Genomic DNA, 21,981 nt, shown 5'->3' on the forward strand with positions numbered 1-21,981 from the left:
TGTATTTTCTGTTTTATCCTTTCATGTCTCTGATGTTTTTTTGTCTATATATATATATATATATATATATATATATAGACGTACTGTAGACTCAGTGAAATATTAAGTATATAGTGAATTACATGTAATTTAATGGTAAGTGGTTTGATTTTCCTGCTTTTCCTTTCAGTAAGGGAATCTTCTCTGCACCTCATTTTAATGTTGATAAAAATGAAGAATGACTTCAGCCTTTTTTGACTGAATATAACCACTAACTTCACCCTGTGCCCCCTCAGTGGTTAGAAGTGGAGACTATTACTTGTTTGAAACTGACAGTGAGGAGGAAGAGGAAGAGGAGGAGAAAAAAGAAGAGGACCAACCAAAGAAATCAGCTTTTCAGGTGACTCCAAGTTGTGGCTCATTTTCCATCGGTTCAGTGTAGAGTTAGATTTTTATTCCGTCTATATCACAGATCGATTAATTATATATTTTTATTACTGATGAGGATTTTTCATTTGTCTGAAGTAAAGAATAACAAAGTGTGTTTACTCAAGTACTGTACAGACTTTATACTTCAACTGGGAAATATTGTATCCTTAATAAAACTTCATATTTCGTAAAAGTCGCATATTTAAAGTTCTGTGAAAGTTTGCTTTCATTTGTTAGACTTTTTTTTATAAGTATAGAAATACCTTTTTGGGCCTCAGACAGTCATTTAAATGAAACCATGTGAGAACTTTAGAGGGACATTGTCTCCTTGGTGAAAGTGCGAGCAACTCATAGGCTGCCTTCATGTTACAGGACTAAATGCTCAGTTCCAATTATTTCCCAAGATCTGACCTTTTCTGTCTAGACTGTTTGCATTCATGTTTGAAGTGACCCATATCTGATGTCAGTGTGAACTGATCTCTGCCCTGAAATGTCCCACATGCAACCAGTAGCTTCACACATGTGCGTTGGAACAACAACAAAAACAACTCTCATTTGCAAAAAAAGGCCTTTAGGGAAAAAATGAATGGGCCATTGAATGAATTGCCATCGTAGGAAGGTCTAATGATGTAATTTTGCATAATAATTAGCTATGTGCTTCTGTTTGGGAGAGTGTGTAGCATATTTTAGGAGAAATGGCCCTTTGGAGCAATGGCTGTTTGTTTTCAGGTTAACAGGCTGTTGTATAAATGGGCTTTCAGTCCATCATTTCTATTAGAAGCTATTGCTGGTAGTGCTGTGGAGAGAAAGGTATGGGAGGGCCAAGAGATGAGTCAGGAGTGGTGGGGTCACCGCTGTTTCACTGAGAAACAGTTATTCCAAAACCTTTGGATGTCCAAGGCTATATTCCAATATCTCTGTTGGCGCCTCACAACAAGGCTGTCATGGCGTGAAGGTCTGCGTCATTAAGTGTTTCACAGTCGCTCTACTTGCTGACGACTGGGGTAGCCAGCCGCAGCAGCAGTATGGCTATGGCAGCCTTTTGTAGTTTCAACAGTCTTCTCTAACACTATACTGTGAGTGAAAGTATAAAGTAGGAGTAAATATTCTAAGTTACTTTCCACCCTTTACTCTCTCTGATGGTTATAGTTACGGGTGTCATGCAGATTGAAATGTTATTTGCTAAATATTCAATAAATTAACAGATCACACATCACTAAGACAAACATTACTTGTGTGAACTTTGCTTTACACACTTATGTAAGTTTTACTGTTAATTCTTGTCTTTTGGAATACATTATAATTTGTGACTTAATGGATTATGTTTACTTGTTATATTGCTGTTTTTACGTCTTTTTACGATTAAAAGTTTCAAATACTAACATTAAGGAGAATGTGATAAACTATGTACGTTCACCTGCATATACTCACATCCTCTTTTATTCACTGTCTCCTAACACAGTTAACCTCTGTTGTTTCTAATAATGTGAATTAACTTTCTACTAATCCTCCCCCACGCTTTTGTCTCTCTGTAGCGAGCTATTGGGAAGTTTGTCTCTGCTGTTCTGGCATTGCCCAAGTCTATCATTAAGCTGCCTAAAACTATACTGCAGTATGTAGTCAAGGCAGGCAAGGTACTCACCACCACAACTAATGAACACAGCTTTCTATCTGTCTGGACATCTGCCTCTTTAAGTAACAACTAACGCACTGCCTCTCTAGCTCATGTTTGGTGTTCTCCCTCTGCAGAAAGAACCAAATATTCACAGATTTACACGCCACAGTGATAGATGAGTTTAACCATATCACAAGCATTCATAAATTAGACATAATTATCAAACATAAGCTGGAGTGGAAATGCTTTGACCTTTGTTCTTGTGCATGTGAGTAGTTTGAGTTGGCTTGCATGAACTCGAGATTTATTTTGACATGTTGTTGGTTGTGTTAAGTGTTTCATGTCTGTTTTGACCTTATTGTGTGGTAGTGGTATTGTGTAGCAGATAGTGTTTGGGTGTTTTGGTTTGCATGTTTCAGTGCATTAACAGGAACATGTGTTAATTCTTGACAATACTGCAGACTATTTTGTTGCACATACCATACATTTTCAGACTACAGACTGCAGGACTGCAAAAAACCTTGCTTGAGGAAAGCAGTACATCACTGGGAATATGAGCTTGTCTGTGTTGTTTTATTAAAGTACAACAGTCCTTTTGAATGGACTGTTTTTGAGAGAGCTTACTTGTTAGTGTGTCTATGTCATATTATGTTAGAAAAGTTCAGGTATTGCTCAAAAAATGATCTGTAGTATTATAAAATTTCATGATTTGTAATTAATAGACTAAAACCTAAATTAACATTTTCTTTTTGCTTGTTGTTGCTCATGCATAATTGACCTCAGTCGCTCTTCTTCTTCACATCCTTTGATTGATGCTGCACTTCTTCTTTCTGTTCTTCAGTTCCTTTATCACGCCTGGATCACAGACCCCAAAGCTGCCCTGAGGGCACGAGGCAAAGAGAAACGCAAATTCTGGAAAAAATACACCAAAGGAGTCAGACACAGGAAAAGCAAGAAAGAAGGTAAATTATAGAGACAAAAAAACATTACATGAAACAATGAATCTCATGTTCTTTCAACCATAGTGATGTGTTTTTACTGTACTTCAGCAGGTCATGTGACCATAGACCTTGGTGAGCTCTCAGATGGGCAAGATAAAGGAGAGGAGAACAAGAAGTCTGAGGGTCCAGGTGGGTTTGTCTTCAGTAAAATTGTTTTGTGAGTTGTTGAAAGAGGCCTTGGAAAAAAAGAGTGACTTGACGTTGCTCTCTTTAATTCCTCCTTCTGAGTCTGAACAGTCTCCAAGAATGAAGATACTGAACTGGACTATAGTCATGATGAACCTGCATACAGAATTGCATACAGTTTGTTTTCATCCTCTTTCTTTGGCTGTGAATGGGGGAGTTGATGGATGATAGTTTCAGTTTATGCATCTTATTATAAAGCTACAGAATCTAAGGAATTTGGAAAGGGTCAACTTCTAAATTATTATCTGCAAAAATAAATGACTTTCCATTTTCTGTGATTCAGACTCCACTGATTTAACCTCTTGTCTACATTATATTCTGGTGTCGGATTAGGACACTTCTGTGTTTTAGTAAATCATATCACACTTCCAACTCTCCAGTATTCAATCTTTTGCCTGTCTTTTCTCTTGTGATATCATTTGGTGGTCATTCTTCTACAGGCAGATCAGGAGAGTATTTGTCACTGTGCTCTGTCAAGTTTATGTCAGTTTGCCTCATTTTTTCACATTAAAGAAATACTCCACCCTCAAATTGACCATTTTTATATCACTTCACCTGTGTTGCGTTGAATTCATGAAGAAAACTTTTTTTTATCTCGCATGCCTCCATGCTGAATGAAGAAGACAGAAAAAGTGCTTTATGAATTGAAATAAAAGGGGGACAGCATTTAACAACAGCAAAACTATATCAAAATATCGACTTTCGCACTACTGAGTTGTTTACTCAGTTCTTCCCAAACAGACAGCCCTGTTTGACAGGGAATTGAACACAAACTGAAAGTTATCTTTGCTCTCATCGAAGCCAGACTCCATTGACAAAAACACAAATTTTACCTCGCTGAAGACAGGAGCTGCTGGTCTACCCCTGCCTCGTTTGTTTTTGTTATTGTGGGACTTTGGTGTTTTAAGGGGTTAGTTTGAATTCCCACAGTCACAATAACACACACAAACTACTGATCAAGGCAGGGGTAGACCAGCAGCTTCTGTGTTTAGTTTAGGTAAAATGAATCTTTTTGTCAATGGAGTTTGGCTTCGACGAGAGCATAGATAAGCTTTGCTTTGTATTCAATTTCCTGTCTGAAAGGGCTGTCTGTTTGGGAGGTACTGAGCACATGACTGGATAACGAGAGATGACGAGTTGTAAAAGGATGTTTTGATACAGTTTTGCTGTTGTTTAATGCTGACCCTGTTTTAACTTAAGTCATCATGAATTTTCTCCGTTTTTGAATTCGTCTTCATGAATTCAGCTTAACACAAGATGAGTAATTAATATACAAATGGTCATTTGGAAGGTGAATTATTCCTTTAACATGAAAAATGTCACTGCCTTTTAAGAGCCACCATTTTGCAAGTTCTTTTGCGCAACCTAAAAAGATTAATTAATGTGAGTGTTGTGTGTCATGTGCCCTCTCTCAGACAACATCATCAAGCGAGTGTTCAACATCATAAAGTTCACATGGGTGCTCTTCCAGACGACGGTAGACAGCTTCACCAAGTGGATGAATGACATGTGCAGGGAGTACATCGACATCTCCACTGTTCTGCGTATAGAGCGCTGCATGCTGACCAGAGAGGTCAAAAAGGTAAACTTTTTAAATGGAATCTGTCTTATTTTTCAACAATTATAACCTCATTCAAGGACTTAATTGTGATTAAGAGAGCCAGTAAAAAATTATTTCTCCTTTCCTCCCACCAGGGTAATGTGCCGTCCAAAGAGAGCATCCACATCTACTACCAGAAGGCCATGAGGCTCAACATGTCCAGGCAGGCCAGTATGGATCAGATAAGTGAGGACGAGTCGGGCTCAGGCTCCACCAGGGTCCGAAGACGGCGAGCCTACCCCATGGAGAGCCAAGACTCCACAGCCTCCAGAGACAGCATATCCAGGTACACAGAGCCTCAGCAAAGCAGCTTTAGGAAGCATCTTCTTCCTCCCTTAACTTCCTGTCTTCTTTTTGGGTAGTAAACAAAAATATATACATATATATATATATATATATATATATATATATATATATATATATATATATATAAGCTTTTACTGCACAGGAATGAGAATTTTTTCAGGTCTTAAGGTCAGGAAATGTGAATTAATCAATTAAAATCCATATATTTTTACACTTTGATGCTTGTACATGCCCTTTAATGATCACATGTAGCTCCACATGTGGATACGTTTTTGGTACAGGTGTCTGCATGTTTCTTACTTACCCATTGTACTATCTATACATGCAGATAGATTTTGGTTTTAATTGTCCACGTTTTGAGGTACAACATTAAAATGAGCAACATTTGTTAACAATTTATTGGAACCACTGTCTGCAGAGGACATAGGCTCTAATGTATGTTCAGGGTAACCAGGGCATTGTTTCTGGAATAAGATGTTGCTAGTTTTTTTTACAGCTGTGAGACAAAAATCTCAAATGCTTGAAGTACGCTTGTAATACCAATGCTTTCTGCATGGCTAAACACCCCCAAGGTAAGTTAGAAAATGAAAATGCTTTTTGCTATTTGGGTAAACTGACCCTTGAAGGCAGTCATTGATAGAGTTGAGGTTGTTCGGGAACATCACATTGAGCCATTTCATCCTCACTCTTTGCATCTCATGTTTTTTAAAGTTGTGAGGAGGTAAACAAAAAAATAACAGATCCCATCTCATTCCTCTCATCACTTGTCATTCCATCTCCCACTCCCACCACCTCTCAGTGCCTTCACCGAGGCTACCACTCTGTTTTCTCGCCAATCCACCCTGGAAGACCTGGATGGAATGCCAGAGTGCATTCCCAAAACCAGCGAGCGTGCCAGGCCCAAACTGCGTAAGATGTCCGGCCTGGACATGTCCAATTCATCAATGGACAGCTGCAGCAGCTTCATGTCCAGGTGCCTGGCCTCTGCATCACCCACATACACATCTGTGTTTCTTGTCATTATCACTGACATGAAGAAGATCATCACATCTCCTCACTCTGGTTTTATCAAAACATGTCCCTGCATCCATTTTTTTGTTGATTTTATCTGCATCATTGCAGTTTTTTCTATAACCCTTTTCTTTATTACATCCTGTCAAAAAGGTTTTCACCCATTAACAGTAATATGAAAGACATTTTACAGCGTATTTAGGTCTTAATAATGAACATCCCTTTTCTCGTTTTAGTGTTGATTGAGATACACATTTTATTTAGCACCATTTTACTTCAATGAATGGTTTTTAACATATTATAGTGTAATTGTAAGCAGATATATGTACCTATTAATGCATTTGTCAGTACTTGTAACACAGATAATGTGTCACAATATAGGGATTTTAAATACAGTAATGATATAAAATATGTCGTCATAGGCAGTGTTATACTTGTTGTCAAAAGCTGTACAATAAATATGGATTGGTACTTTAAAACAACGCGTGTCGGCACACTTGGCACCTGCTGAAGAAGTGCAAGGGAGCAGATATTTTTTTTATTGGACTGTATAAACTGGGAGATGTGAACAGATAGACTTCAGCGCAGATTGACACAATTTCTGCTGTTTTTGTCCCCTGCAGTGAAGCGACCCAGTGCATCACGCTGTACTCCAGACAGGGCACCACAGACACCATAGAAGAAGTGGAAGATGAACACGATCAAGGGGAAGACAAGCAGCAGCAGCAGCAGCAGCAGCAGCAACAGCAACAGCAGCAGCAGGTTCTCTGGGAATCCCAACAGCTGGATGAGAGTGAGGGGGCTGAGGGCGGTCCATGGAGTGACAGAGAACCCAATGTGAAAGAGGAGGAGGAGGATGTGGAGGAAGGTGGGAGTGAGGGTGAGGGCCAGAAGGAACTGGAGGGTGAGGAGGGAGTAGAGGTACCAAAGGACCAGGAGAGAGAAGACAGAGAAGAGGCTCCCTGGGACTCCTTTGGCCCAGATGAGGGCCCCTCCCTCAGGCTGGAAGAGACAGATTTTGCCCCCTCTGCCCAGGAAAAGGACTTCACCACTGAGAGTGAGGATGGGGGAGGACAGCAGGACTTCATGCAGACAGAGGGGCGAGTAGGGCTGCTCTACACCCCTGATACAGATGCTTCTAAAACATCTGACGCTGACGTGCCTCCCAGCTACAGCAAGGCAGTCAGCTTCGACCGTCTGGAAGTTAGTGATGACGAGAGTGACATGGATAGGAAGAGACGCATGATTATGACCTCTGACAGCCGCTCAGACAGCAGGTCAGACATCATGTTGCCCTCTATGACCACTGAGCTGACCGCCAGTGAACTGCTGCTCAACAAGTAAGTCCAAAAACTGTGAAAGCCTGTTTAGCATTGAGCCTCAGAGGAATCAGCAGTTATCTGTTATACATTTATCTCAATAATTTGAATAAATAGCATGTAGTTCAGTCTTTAAGTTGTATTGTATGTTTGTGCCATCCACAACTCTAGGTATTGTGCCATATGCTTTTTGAATACTTCCCAAAATGTTTCTGTTCTACAGCATATCAAAAACTGTCAGAGTTTCCATTCATTGCTTTATCCTGCTTTATTTGCACAGCACCTTTAAGATTTCACTACAGAACCTACATTGTATTACATTAAAATAAACTGCTGCACATCCCAGAACAACATCAAAAGAAACACTGGCAGTCTCAGGTCCTCTTTCCTGAGGCAGTCTGTGATCAAGGAGCACTTGTGAAACTGATTATGAGACAATGGGCCCCTGGGCACAGACATGTTCAAGACTCCTCACCCCTTCTACATAGGAGCAAGGCACCTAGACTGAAAGACACAGTCATTTTGCATCTCTTCGTGGTTGTCTTGCATCTTTTGCTTGTTGTTTTGTGTCTTTTTGTAGTCATGTGGTCCGTTCTTGCCTCTTTGTGGTTGTTTGGCATCTCTTTGTGGTTGTTTGGCATCTCTTTGTAGTTATTTTATGTCTTAATTTGTAGTCATGTGGTTGTTTTGTGCATCTTTGTGGTCGGTTTGCATCTCTTGGTGGTTGTTTGGCATGTCTTTGTAGTTGTTTGTGTCTTTTGTAGTCATGTGGTTGTATTGTAGGTATTTGTAGTTATTTTATGCCTCTTTGTGGTCATGTTTTTGTGTTTTTTGGTGGTTATTTTGCATCTGTTGGTACTCATTTTGTGTGTTTTTGTAGTTATGTGATTGTTATGAGCCTCTTTGTGGTTTCGCTGCGGGTATTTGTGGTTGTTTTTTCATCTCTTTGTGGTCATTTTGCATCCACTCATAGTTATTTTATGACTTTTTGTAGTCATGTGGTTGTTTTGCATCTCTTGAATATACCTAGGCATTTTTGTGAATCAAGAATAATCTGCAAGTTTAGAATAAGCCAAGCAACTCAACAAGTCACAATCATAAAACCATTCATTCATATTTTTGTAAAGTTTTACGATCAGAAAAATAATCAAACACCGAATCAGTCCACCTCTTTGTGTCTGTGCAGGATGTTTTATGACGAGGAGCTGGAGCAGTCAGATAAGTTTTACCAAAAGCAGCCTCTGATCCTCCAGCTCTGCTATGCCCTCTACAACATGCTGGTGGCCCACTCAGAGATGGTGTGCTACCTGGTCATCATCATCAACCACATGGTGTCAGCGTCCTGCGCCACCCTGGTCCTTCCCACCACCATCTTCCTTTGGGCCATGCTGTCAGTTCCCCGGCCCAGCAAGCGCTACTGGATGACTGCCATCGTTTACACTGAGGTATAGTTGGATGTCATCTCAAAACACTGATCAATCAAATCTGCAGGTGGTATCATTCTGTCAACCATTACAGCCATCTACTATTGATTTTTATATACCAGTCTTTTTTTTGTTTAATTGGAAAACTTTGACATAGCACTGACAGCTTCACTGACACATTTTGCTTTCCCTCCAGGTCACCATTGTCATCAAGTACTTCTTCCAGTTTGGCTTCTTCCCCTTCAACCAGAACATTATGGAAAAGAATAAACCATATCACCCTCCCAACATCATTGGAGTGGAGAAGAAGGATGGTTACGTCCACTACGACCTGGTCCAGTTACTGGCTCTCTTCTTCCACAGATCCATTCTGAAGGTTCCTGCAAAGAATATTACAACCATATTAACCTGAATATGTCCATCATATTAAATGATCACTGTCTAAAGAAGCCATCAGAACCACATAGGTCTGATGACTTCTTTAGACCAGTTTGCAGCCGGGTGTGAAGCGGTCAGGATGACGGTCGGTACCTCCAAGTCTGCGCTCATGGTTCTATGCCGGATAATGGTGGATTGTTCTCTCTGGGTTGGGAGAGAGTTACTGCCCCAAGCAAAAGAGTTCAAGTGGCTCAGGGTCTTGTTCATGTCTGAGGGTAAAATGGATAGATGGACAGGTGAATTGGTGCGGTGTCAACAGTGATGCAGGTGAAGAGGGAGCTGAGCTTGTGGCAAAGCTCTCGATTAACCAGTCCATCCATGTTCCGACCATCACCTATGATCACGAGCTTTAGGTAGTGACTGAAAGAATGAGATCTCAGAAAGTGAGTTTCCTGCGTAGGGTGCCTGGGTTCAGCTTTAGAGATAGGGTGAGGAGCTCAGATATCTGGACGGAGCTCAGAGTAGAGCTGCTGCTCCTTTGCACCAAAAGGGACTAGTTGATGTGGTTCAGGCAAATGATCAAGATGCCTCCTGGGCGCCTCCCGTTAGAGGTTTTCCAGGCAGGTCTAACTGATAGGTAGACCCAGAATGTACTGGAGGAATTATATATCTCGTCTGGCCTGGGGACGCCTCAGGAGGAGCTTGAAAATATTGCGTGGGAGGGTGCCATTTGGAATACCTTGCTTAGCCTGCTGCCCCCTGCGACCCAGCCCTGGAAAAGGAAGAGATACCTGGATGGATATTAGATGATAAATACAGTGAAATTCTAAATTTTTCTAACTGTCAACGAACTCCCTGAAAAGACCAAAACCAATAATTTATTGATACTACTAACAACTTGGTGACATATTCCGTCATGACAATGAATATGAACACTCTAGTTTAGTTTGAGTAAATCCCACATCCTCCGCCCTGCTGCCATTAAGTATTCTTTAGAGCAGCAAATGTGCATTAAACTGTACTCCCCAACAAATGCACTATTTACCAGAAACTACAAGGCCTTTTTTTTTAAAGGAAACTAGCTATATTAGACTAGTTTAAAATATTTACCTCTACAGTTGGAACAAATGATCTTGTGGAGAAGCGCCACAGGGTAAGTCGGAAAAGTGTCGTGAAATAGACTTATTCATTGTTGGTTTTGTTCTTTTCCTGCAATTTGTTGACAATAAGAACAATCTAGAGTAATGTCAGACACAATCAGGCTGTTAGTGCTTCCTATAGATATAACTGTTGTACACAGATTTCTCTTTAAAGAAAGCCTGTATATCCACAGCAGCATCCACAGTCCTTTTTTTTGTGTAAAAAAGACTTAATATCTGGCTGTGCTGATACTCAGTGTCTTGAAATGCAACTATAATCATACAACAAAATGACAATAATTCTGTGTCTGTACATGAAGTCCACACTTGACAGAAAAAGCCTCTAAACCTTGGGGTAAAAAAAAAATCTGCATTTTTAGGTGGTTACTTTTGTTTGATGGTAGAGAAACTCTCCAACACATTACTGCCTTTATGATTAATTAACAGACAAAATAGAGAACAGACAAAGAATTTGCAATTTGCAAAGAAAATGATTGATTATGTATCTGTGGTCAGGGAGGAACTCCTGTTACATTAGTGTCCCTGCTATACAGAGATGTAATCTGACTAGAACATTTTTCTCCATCTGTTTCTTACAGTTTTCCTCCTTTCTCAACAAAGTATGTAAGAAACTCTGTAGAGGGAACTGTCAGCCATTTATAGGGCCATCACTGTGTCTGTTATTGTTTGGATGTACTGTGAAATGTTTAAGAGCGACTGCACTCCCAGTACCAGACGCTCAATTCATTTGGGCCTAAAATATAACATGGCCAATACTAATCTCTGCATTTGTCCTCCTCTTTCCTTTTCCAGTGCCATGGGCTATGGGATGAGGACGACACCAAAGAAAAGAAAGAGCCCTCTCGTCAGAGTGAGTCAGAGGACGAGGGGAAAGACAAGGAGGGGAGTGAGAAGGGGTCTGAACACGCCTCCTCTCTGATCAGCGAGGGGAGAGGTTCCACTCACACCTTGAGATCCCTAAACTTTGGGACCTCCATTGATTCAGGACATGTCCAGGTGCACTACCCGCAACAGCAGACCTATCAGCGGCGCAAGAGCTCCAGCGGAGGCTCGCACATTTCTCACCGATCTCTCCACTCTTCTGCAAGGTCTAAGAGAGGTGATGATCCTGTCTATTACCAACTAAATCAACAAGTCACTTATTAGTCAACAATTAACAGTCTCTCCTTAAAAATAGCCTCGAGAGTTATGTGTAAATTTGTAACTCTTACTCTTCTAACAATAATAATTATAACAACAACAATGAATAGAAGGAATCCTCTCTCTTCTTGTGGTCTCTAGCCCTGACCCGTGGATGAGGTCTTTGTGTATCTCAGGCTTTATCACTGACTCAGTGTCTTGTCATGGTTCGTTTATAGCTCGAAATGTAAATTGTTTCCACAGGAAGTACCACTTCCCACATCAGCAGCCACAAGGATGGCAGCGAGGCCAGCGTCCATCAGAAGACCCGCAAACAGATGATCATGGAGAAACTGAGGGAGCAGCTCCTCAAAGGAAAAGCTTTCATCATTAAGCGGTACGATAAAGCATAGCTGTTTTGTGTTTGTTTTTGTTTTTTTTGTCTCCAGCCACAGCTTCTTACTGGCCAGCAGTCGTGACTGTGATTATACATTAAAAAGTGTGTAACTTTATGAGGGCCCTGATGAGAAGTGCGCTCAGCAAGTATTCCAGACAAATAATGGAAAATCATATCAGCAGCTAAAACCTTTCAAAGGTCTAAATTTAGAACTTTAATTACAGCATTCCCGTCAGGCCAGTCAGTGTAATTTTTGTAAGTGCTGCAACAGACCAAAACATGTTACTGTTCTAAATTTAATCACGGTGGAACAAGTGGTTTCTGAGATGTTATGTCTACAGCAGTAACTGAAACTCAGAGAGGTCTTTTATGTATTTCACATGTATTTCTTTAACCTTTTAAACATGTTCTGGCCAAGATAAGCAGCAATAACAATGAGTTGCAGACAAACAACATCAAGCAGAGGACACAAAATATGCAATAAAAACATCTAATAAACAGAAATGCAATTCTAAAATTATGAATAGTTTTTTTAATTACAAAGATTTCATCCGAAAAATCCCAGTTTCTGCAGCAGGAGTCATAACATGTAGCCCATTATTACTCAAAGTGAGGACCTCGGGCCAAAGGTGGCCCCTTAGAAACATTTTGTGTGGCTCTTATATTTAATAGACTACCAGGAGACTGCATCAGACTGGGCCCCCTAACAAGCATCTGTCATGTTAGAGATGACAACTTGTAGAAAGCGACTGGTTGCGTGGCAACTAGTGGCACCATGTGAGTATTGCTGGAATTACGTTCAAGCGATTTCGGTGACTGCACTTATCATGTGTGGCCCTCAATCATACATATAAAACATATTTTAATGTTTTACGTGGCATTTTGTTTTGCAGGGATTTAGCCATCCATGCACATTTTCAACCAAAACAAGTTCCCTCCTGAGACTATATTGCAAGGGCATCGTCGCTGCATCCTGGGTTTAGCACCGCCCAACATTATCGTGATTGGTTTAAAGAAATACCAATAGCCCTTCGGTGCCAGGTGGCTTAGTGGGTAGAGCAGGTGTCCCATATACAAAGGCAGTGTCATTGCCACAGTGGCCTCAGGTTCAACTCCAGCCTGCATCCCCTTGCTGAGTGCCATGCCTTCCCTCTCCCACCCTCATGCTTAGACTGTCCTATCTAATAAAGAAAAAAAGCCAAAAAACAATCTTTAAAAAAAAAAAAAAAAAAAGAAAGAAATCCAAACAACCCAGGGCATTTTTATTCCTCAGCGCTGGTGATAGCTGTGGCCAGAGGCATTATGTTTTCGAGTTGTCTGTCCGTCAGTTCCATTCTTGTGAATGCAATATCTCAAGAACGCTGAGTGAATTTCTTCAAATTTGGCACCAACATCGACTTGGACACAACAATGAACTGATTAGATTTTGGTGGTCAAAAGTCACTGCGAACTTGTCTGTCTCATTCTTGTGAACACAATATCTCAAGAACACCTTGAGGGAATTACTTCAAATTTGGCACAAACGCTCCCTCAGTCTCAGTAATGAGCTGATTAGATTTTGGTGGTCAAAGGTCAGTGTGACCTCACAAAGCATGTTTTTGGCCATAACTCAAGAATTCTTGTGCTAATTATGACAAAACTTCACACAAATATCTGATAGGATAATATGATGAAGTGGTAACATTTTATATCCAAATGGTCAAAGGTCAGCTCTACTGTGACATCATATTATTCTGCATGAAATACTTTTCTGCCCATTATTCACATCATAGCTCAGGAACAGAAGGGGAGACATTTGGTCAGATATTGAATTGGTGACACTAATCTCGGGTGCCCACCTTGAAATAGTGCTGATCGTATAGATCTTTTGTGCTGCCAGGTTGAAGATGTATGTGAAGCATCCATCTATTCACAGACATGAATGTAAACTGTAAGAGAAACTGGTGCATGGAGGCATACAACCGTGGGGCAATAATTCCAGTTTTCCTGTAGTGTGGAGTTGCGATGAATGCAGCCAGATTGTTCTCTATCACTGACACAGCTTGATAGGTTTGGCAATGTGAGACTACTGCAGCAATGACTTGAATTCACAAAGTGGGGCCAAGACTTTCAATTTTAGATCTACTGCAGAAATGTTCCAGGCAGAGGAACCAGCGTACTGTACATAAAAACTATTAAACCCATTTCAGAGCAGACCTAAGAAACTGAATGAGTCCTGGGATTGAAGAGCATAGCTGCTGACAGATTTTATAGACTGTTTTATTGTGAAGGATGACAGTAACAAGACCCACCTGGATAATTTTCACTTGTTTATTTGCTCACAAAAATGCTATTTTCTTGTATTTCTTTGTAGGTTCATGGAGATCTACCTTCCTATGAGGCAGTTCTTCTATAACTTGATCCATCCAGAGTACAGTGCAGTCACAGACGTCTATGTCCTGATGTTCCTTGCTGACACAGTCGACTTCATCATTATTGTCTTTGGATTCTGGGCATTTGGTGTAAGTTTTAAAATTAGATTTGAATCCATAACAAAAATCACTTCTGACAAAGTTAACATTTATTTACATCCCTCTCTAGAAACATTCAGCTGCAGACATCACGTCGTCCCTGTCGGAGGATCAGGTGCCGGGACCTTTCCTGGTCATGGTACTGATCCAGTTTGGGACCATGGTGGTGGACCGTGCCCTCTACCTCAGAAAGTCTGTCATGGGCAAAGTCATCTTCCAGGTCATCCTGGTCTTTGGCATCCACTTCTGGATGTTCTTTATCCTGCCAGGAGTCACAGATAAGTAAGAAGTCAGTCTTATGTCATGTTAGACACATTTAGCTTTTGATCTAAAGTCATAGTCAGCACTGATTCATTTGATGGAAGTATTTTGAATTGCCCTGGCAACAATAACTAGTTAAGTCCTACTTTTTAATCCAGTTATTTTGTTTGCAAAGCCTAAAAAATCTGTAGGGTATTTATGTCTTTATGCTGTCTATTAAAAAAAACAAAACCTTCTCCTTCAGTTTTACAAACTGTCTCACTTCTCTTCCCCTCGCAGGCGTTTCAGCGAGAACACAGTGGCTCAGATGTGGTATTTTGTCAAGTGCATCTACTTCGGGCTGTCAGCCTATCAGATCCGCTGTGGTTATCCCACCCGCGTTTTGGGCAACTTCCTCACCAAGAGCTATAATTACGTCAACCTCTTCCTGTTTCAAGGGTGAGTTACACTGAGACTCCATCGTTTCCTCCAGCTGAGCAAACAGGTCGAAGGCTCTGGTTATGTCGAGGACTGACAGCTAGCTGCTGTTGCATGAATTACACCTGGAGTTATTTGTTTCAAAAATGTGGAAAAGAGATATTTGTTAAGTGTCTTTTGTGCATCTTACATTTGTATATGTCAGTATTTAGTTCCTTAATGCAACATTTAGTGCTGAAATGATCGGTCTTCTCACAAGCATGTTGATTTAGCAAAGTTCAAACTTCACAATAGAAACAGAAGGTTTGTCTAAGGTTAGCACTTTCGGAATTGGAATGTCAAATGAGCATATTATGGATGACAAATCATTGTTAAATCAAACCACAGAGTAGGCTGCAGAGGGCCCACATAAAACTGGGCTTCTGAATATTTAAAGCCCTAATTACATGATTACATTGATCATGTAATGATACATTACATTACATGATCAAGGGTCACTTACACTTTTCTGGACTGGAAAACAAATACTAAATTAAATTCCAACAGTATTCTCCCCTGTCATGCAGCCCCAGAGGAGACATTAAATGAATGGAAGTTTAATTAATTCTTCTTCTTTTGGAACCAAAACTATTGAGTCTGATTGTTTAGTGTGTGAATTATACTGTTTTTATCTTTATCTTCTATTGACAGACGATTGTATTTTCTAACATTTTAACCCGGCGATGTGCTTGAATGTCTTCAGAGTATTATGTGCACTAGTCTTACTACATCGTCAGTGTCAGTGTTTTCAGTCATGTCATTCTTTAATCATTTTAATTGACATAAGTTTTTATCTCTGTTTCAGTCTTTAAGTAGAACCTACCAAAGAATATACCAAATATAAGTACTGTAAAACATGTGCTGTAGCCATAGCATCTTATTCCTGCACTTCTCTTGGACAAAATTAACAAATTCCTGAGTATTATTATCTGAATAAAGATATTGAATCTGATTTTATTTCAGTCTCATATTTTGCCAGAATAATAAATAAAAATGTGTCTGTTGTTGGTAGATTCCGTCTGGTGCCATTCTTGACGGAGCTGCGGGCCGTGATGGACTGGGTTTGGACCGACACCTCGCTGTCTCTGTCCAGCTGGATCTGTGTGGAGGACATCTATGCTCACATCTTCATCCTCAAATGCTGGAGAGAGTCTGAGAAGGTGTTTATCATTGTGGCATCAGTCTTGTGTGAGAAGAAGAAGACGACTCTCAGAGCCAAAGTCTGTCATGCTGGAATTCATGCTGAAATTTACCTTTGTGATTTGTTGAAGTATTTCATTTTTTAAAAACTGAAGATTAGCTGGGCTCTCACTTTATACAATGAGCTGTATATTAGAAGGATTTATTGTGTCTGTGGTGCCCATACAATAAATAATAGTATACAAAAAATATTTATTATACGACTCACAATGGTAAATAATGCACTCATGCAGTTTTTATTGGGTCAGTCTGCCAGTACCTCCTGTCCTGTAAGTCTTTGCTCCGTCTTTACTTTTATAACCCTGGTCCAGTTAATTGCGTAATTCTAATGGATTTACATATTATTGGCCAGGCAAAGAAAACATGTAGCCATTACCATTGCATCAGATCTGCTGGAATAAAGATGGAACACAACGTTTCGTGAGGACAAGCTGTTTTACGTTGCATCCGGGTTAAATAATACATGTCACTGTCCTCTATCCCTCTGCAGAGGTATCCCCAGCCGCGAGGCCAGAAGAAGAAGAAGGTGGTGAAGTACGGAATGGGAGGGATGATTGTAATGCTGCTGATCTGTATCGTCTGGTTCCCGCTGCTCTTCATGTCCCTTGTGAAGTCTGTAGCTGGAGTTGTCAACACGCCGCTGGATGTGTCATTTGAAATCACCCTGGCTGGCTTTCAGGTGTGGACACAGCTTCTTTTATTAAATCATTTGAGCCAGAAACAAGTTTGAGCTCTACTGAGGAACTCTGCCCAAAGCCACATCCTCTCACAACGAAATAAAATCCTGCCTCCTTTGAGAAGAGTTTAAGTAGATCTTATACATCTCGAGGTAGCACTTTTTGATCAGTGTGTGTGATTTCTGGTGGTCTGTGAGTGGATTGAGAAACCAGGAGACTGTTATCACATTTTCTATGCTGTGTGAGTATTCTGGCTGCAGGGTTTAATGTTTGATTGAGTGACTGGGATCCAGAACAATAACTGAAACAATGTCTTCTTCCCACAGCCCATCTTCACCATGAGCGCTCAGCAAAAACAACTGCATAATGTCTCAACAGCACAATATGCAGCCTTTATGGATTTATACAGGAAAGACGATGTAAGTACAAGAAATAAAATACAAAAACAAGATGCCAGTTGTTTTTATAATGTTGTCACAGTATTAAAAAAGTGCAAGCCTTGCTTTTTCTCTTAGGAATGGCCTAGTTTTAGACCAGGCAGTAAATACAGGTTCACTAAAACCCATTTTTAAAGCTGATGTGATTTAAAAATTTAGTTTTTGGTGCTCTCTGGTTGTAACATAAAAAAGAAGAGACTGTAGCCGACAGAGACGTATGCTGTGATTTGAGCTAAATGAGAACATTAGCATGCTAAGGTGCTCACAAACGTGCTGATGTTTAGCAGGTACAAGCAGGAAACAAACTGTTTTCTTTTTTATTAATCAATAATTTGTTTAGTCTTTAAAATGTCAGATTTTTTTTTATTTAATTCTATTTAACCCATTTTTAACAAAGTCAGTCTCATTGGGATAAACAGTCTATTTTTCAAGGGAGACCTGGCCAAGATGGCAGCATACAAAAAAAAGTTACAGCCCAACAACAGATATACAAAGATAAAGTAACATGAAGAAATTAGACACCGATGCACAATGACAAGAACCAATCAGTTCATTCATCCTTGTTCTTATGAGAGCTTTGAAATCAGGCAGTAGTTTGGGATCAAACAACCATCACTGCCAGTGAAAATATCTGACGTGACTCAGGCATAAATCATGTGTAGGGATAAGGTCAGCGTCTCTCTGTAGACCCAGCATGTGATGAAGCTCTCTCTCTCTCTTGGAAATGCCACTCCAATGTTAATCCTCGTTTTACCTCTTCTTGTTAGGTAATCTTCTTAGGTTGTTTGGTTCACCCAGGCCGCATTTGTGCTTAACAGGACGGCGACAAATGCGGCAACAGAGCATGCAGCAAACAGCAACGAATCATCTCGCTCCATCACGAGTCCGAGTACAAACAATAGTAAACAATAGAGTGGCTCACTGACTTCCTTCCTCGCTCTCTGACATATCATCTGGGGTCTCATTTATAAAACAGTGCGTAGGATCCACTTACACAATTTCTATAAATGAGACCCCCAGTGTTTCCTGTGACAGTCGATCAGTTAAAACACACCGTTACCTTGAATAAAATATAGGATTTCTGTGGGTTTGTACATTGTTGGAAATATTTGGGATAATGTACACAATTAAATAAAATGTATAACATAGTGCAAGACATTTTAATGCTGAAATGTTACATATTTTGCCATTGAAATTTGAATAATGTTACTGCTGTGTGGTTTTGTGCTGTGGTTAGGAAGCCTTGCAGTGGCTGGAGGGCTACTTAGCACCAGACCTGATCATTGCTGAGTTGAAAGGCAGTTCCAACTCTCTGTGGACCATCAGTCCGCCCAGTAGAAACAACCTGATAGAGATGTTGGGCACTGACGAGGAGTTCCCCATCACGGTGGCCTGGTCTGTGCAAAGGTATCTCCGTCCCTCATGTTGTCTAATCTAACTGTGGCACAAAAGAAGACAAACTGTTCACTGTGTCGTCAGTTCTTTATTTATTTTTTAATTTCGTTTGCAATTCAGTTTAATTTCAGATAGTTTCCAGGGTTGGTTTGCTTGTTTCAGTTTAGTTTTTACTTGTTTCAGTATATATATATATATATATATATATATATATATATATATATGTATATATATTTTTTTTTTTTTAAAATTATAACATGGGAGGTATTTGTCAGGGGTAAGATTTAAGAGTTGATAATACATCATCCCAGTCATGTAGACATCCCAGTCACAATAAACATCTGTGTTAGTGCCTTCTCATGCTTGTTGTGTTGACAAAGTTGACCAAATTTACAAAGACTAAAAGACATTTCCTGTATATTTGTATTTTATTTTAGTTATTTTTGTGAGTACACAACATCATTTCAGCAAGTTTCTTTTTTTTCTCAAGTCTAGATTTTATTTTTATTTCACTTAACTAAATGTTTTTTCACACCTAGTTTGAGTTAAGTTGTAGTTAACTATAATAACTTGTTACCAGGTCATGCCGAATATTTGGTTCATGGGATTACAACATAGTAGCATACATTTTGCCCTTAACGTATGTGTTGCCATAAAAAAAAGGTCCTGCAGAAATTTAAAAAAAATCATCAGGATTGTTTTTCAGTTGTGAACTGACACTGTGAAAATAAAACATCCTGCAAGACTTTTTTTTCTTACAAACAGCTGCAGTTGAGGTATGAGGTAAAAGAAACAACTTAAAATGAATCCCTGAATGTTTTTCCTCTTGTTGTGATCTCAGAAACCTCACTTTTGGCGCCAAGGCTGAGGTAGCGTCAGGAAAACGAGTGACAAATCTAGATGTAAGCACAAAGAAGGATCTCATAGCGCTCCTAAAAGGGCATGTTAACAAGCCAGTGTGAGTATATCAGCTGCTTCCTCTCCTCTCAATCAGTCAGCCACAGACGAGACACTCTCCTCCTCTTTTTGATATGTTCTCATTTAAACAATGTCTGTTAACAAAATCTTTGAACAAAATTATTACCAGCTTGTTAACACGTTTTTTGGATGGTCTGCCTACAGATGGTTTATAGAGCATTTGTAACATTTCAACAGCTTATTAGCTGAGATTCAATAATTCAACTGTTTGACTTTATTCTGTAGATATTCACATCTCATGCTCCATTTTACCCTCACAAGTGAATAGAGCAGTGATGCGGGCACTGTGCTCGACTGTCGTGGTAAAGAGGGAGCCAGAAGGCGAAGCGTTTGATTTACTGGTCTGTCCACCTCCCAACCCTCACCTATCGTCATGAGCTCTGGGTAGTGACTGAAAGAATGAGATCACAAATGAGCTTTCTTCGTGGGGTGGCTGGACTCAGTCTTAGAGATAGGAAAAGGAACTCGGACATCCGGAGGGAGCTCGGAGTAGGGCAGCTTCTCCTTCATGTCAAGAGGGGTCAGTTGAGGTGGTTTGGGCGTCTGATCAGGATGCCTCCTGTTAGAGGTGAGGCCTGGGAACGCCTAGGGTGCTTTACTTGGTCTGCTGCCCCTACAGCTTATTTTCATAAGTGGATGAAAATGGATGGATGGCTGTAGATACTCAACAGATTATCTATAGAGTATAAGTGACAATTCATGACCATACCTACTAGGGTTGTCATGAGAACCAATACTTCGGTACCAAGTCGATGCTAACACGCAAAAAATACGTTGATACCTGTTATTTTTCGGTACCGCAAGTACCGGATACAACTTTGCCCTCAGCGGGCCGTGTCGGAACTGATGGGGGCAGTATACATGAGGTAGTCTGTGCAGAGGACGAGTGCCAAAGAAGAACGCCTGTCCTCCATCGTCTTTGCTAGAAACAATGGCTTCTACAAGTGCTAGAGCTTTGATCGGGCCCAAAAAATCCAGCCCGACCCCACCTGCGCCCGTGAATGTTCTGTCCGAGTCCGGCCCGTAATTATGAGCCCGAGCCCGGCCCGAAACCCAACTTTTTTTAAGGATATGAACGTGGACATTGAAGGCTGACTCTCGTCTTTCTTTCCTTTTTGCTGTCATATACCAGCATCGCGCTACACTTGGTACACTCGACGAAACCGACACACACATTGTCACCATCGATCACTCATATGTGCGCGGCCAGTCACACCATCTGTTTTTTGATTTTTATCGTGGTGTCGAATGAGTATCGAGAATCGTGGAAATTCACTGGTATTGGTATTGACTACTGAAATTCTGGTATCGTGACAAGCCCAATACCTACATATTGAGAGTATTTTATACACTCAACCAAGACTGAGCGAATGGTTCAAGCTTGACTAAATCATTATGAGAATACGCAGTGAATTGTCACATTATAAACATCTATAGACAAAGCGAAACAGACAAATTGTTGAATCTCAACTAATGAGCTGTTGAAGTGTTACAAATACTCTGTAAACTATCTGAAGGTGGAAAATCCAAATAAAGTGGTACCCAAATGTTTAATCATTTTACTGTTATGCTCCAACATATTAAGAAACTAAGTAGGACAAACTGTGTGTTGTTGCAGTAACAGTGTCTTTTCCTCTGCAGGATCCTAAGAGAGATCTTCCCTCGTTATATTCGAGCCCCCAGTGACTCGGAGGCCAAGTCTGTTGATCAGCTTTATAAAGGTTAACGTCAACATCTGTTCAAACTGCACTGGCTGTGACTTTCTGCACAGTTTTTTCTTTATATGGTGACAGCGAAGGAAACTTAAGAGCCTATATTTGAAGTGTAAATTCCACCGTTCTTAAAAGTGCTTGCAGGAATACAAAGCTTTGAGTCATTCAGAATTTTATACTTTGGTGGTCCCTAGTAGCAGTATCAAAAAATGCCCAGTATCAGATATGAATGAATGTTATGAAGAATATAATTCCACACATAGGGGCTTTAAAATGTTTGTTGTCCAAAATGGATACATGTATATTAATACAAGTTAGCACAAGTCTGACATTGGTGAAATATTTTAGATAAATATAATTTTCTTATTCACATCTGATTGTACACATGTTAAGCTTCCCTGTTTACTGACAATGTTTTGTTACTGCAGATA

General features: G+C 40.2%; 1 protein-coding gene across 2 annotated transcripts in view; it reads left to right on the forward strand.

Moving 5' to 3' along the window:
• piezo2b (piezo-type mechanosensitive ion channel component 2b) overlaps positions 1-21,981 on the forward strand; it is a 113,836-nt gene that overhangs the window by 85,938 nt on the left and 5,917 nt on the right. For both annotated transcript variants that reach the window (XM_078173042.1, XM_078173041.1), the window contains 20 exons: positions 276-379; positions 2,865-2,985; positions 3,073-3,153; positions 4,626-4,792; positions 4,906-5,096; positions 5,916-6,089; positions 6,751-7,467; positions 8,633-8,891; positions 9,067-9,246; positions 11,201-11,507; positions 11,792-11,924; positions 14,278-14,425; positions 14,505-14,716; positions 14,975-15,133; positions 16,164-16,311; positions 16,842-17,030; positions 17,355-17,447; positions 18,703-18,872; positions 19,702-19,818; positions 21,480-21,559. In XM_078173042.1, coding sequence (XP_078029168.1) covers positions 276-379; positions 2,865-2,985; positions 3,073-3,153; positions 4,626-4,792; positions 4,906-5,096; positions 5,916-6,089; positions 6,751-7,467; positions 8,633-8,891; positions 9,067-9,246; positions 11,201-11,507; positions 11,792-11,924; positions 14,278-14,425; positions 14,505-14,716; positions 14,975-15,133; positions 16,164-16,311; positions 16,842-17,030; positions 17,355-17,447; positions 18,703-18,872; positions 19,702-19,818; positions 21,480-21,559 — 3,750 coding nt within the window. The remainder of the gene's footprint in view (positions 1-275; positions 380-2,864; positions 2,986-3,072; positions 3,154-4,625; positions 4,793-4,905; positions 5,097-5,915; positions 6,090-6,750; positions 7,468-8,632; positions 8,892-9,066; positions 9,247-11,200; positions 11,508-11,791; positions 11,925-14,277; positions 14,426-14,504; positions 14,717-14,974; positions 15,134-16,163; positions 16,312-16,841; positions 17,031-17,354; positions 17,448-18,702; positions 18,873-19,701; positions 19,819-21,479; positions 21,560-21,981) is intronic.

This window comes from Epinephelus lanceolatus, chromosome 12 (assembly GCF_041903045.1).
Source record: "Epinephelus lanceolatus isolate andai-2023 chromosome 12, ASM4190304v1, whole genome shotgun sequence".
Classification (NCBI taxonomy): domain Eukaryota; kingdom Metazoa; phylum Chordata; class Actinopteri; order Perciformes; family Serranidae; genus Epinephelus; species Epinephelus lanceolatus.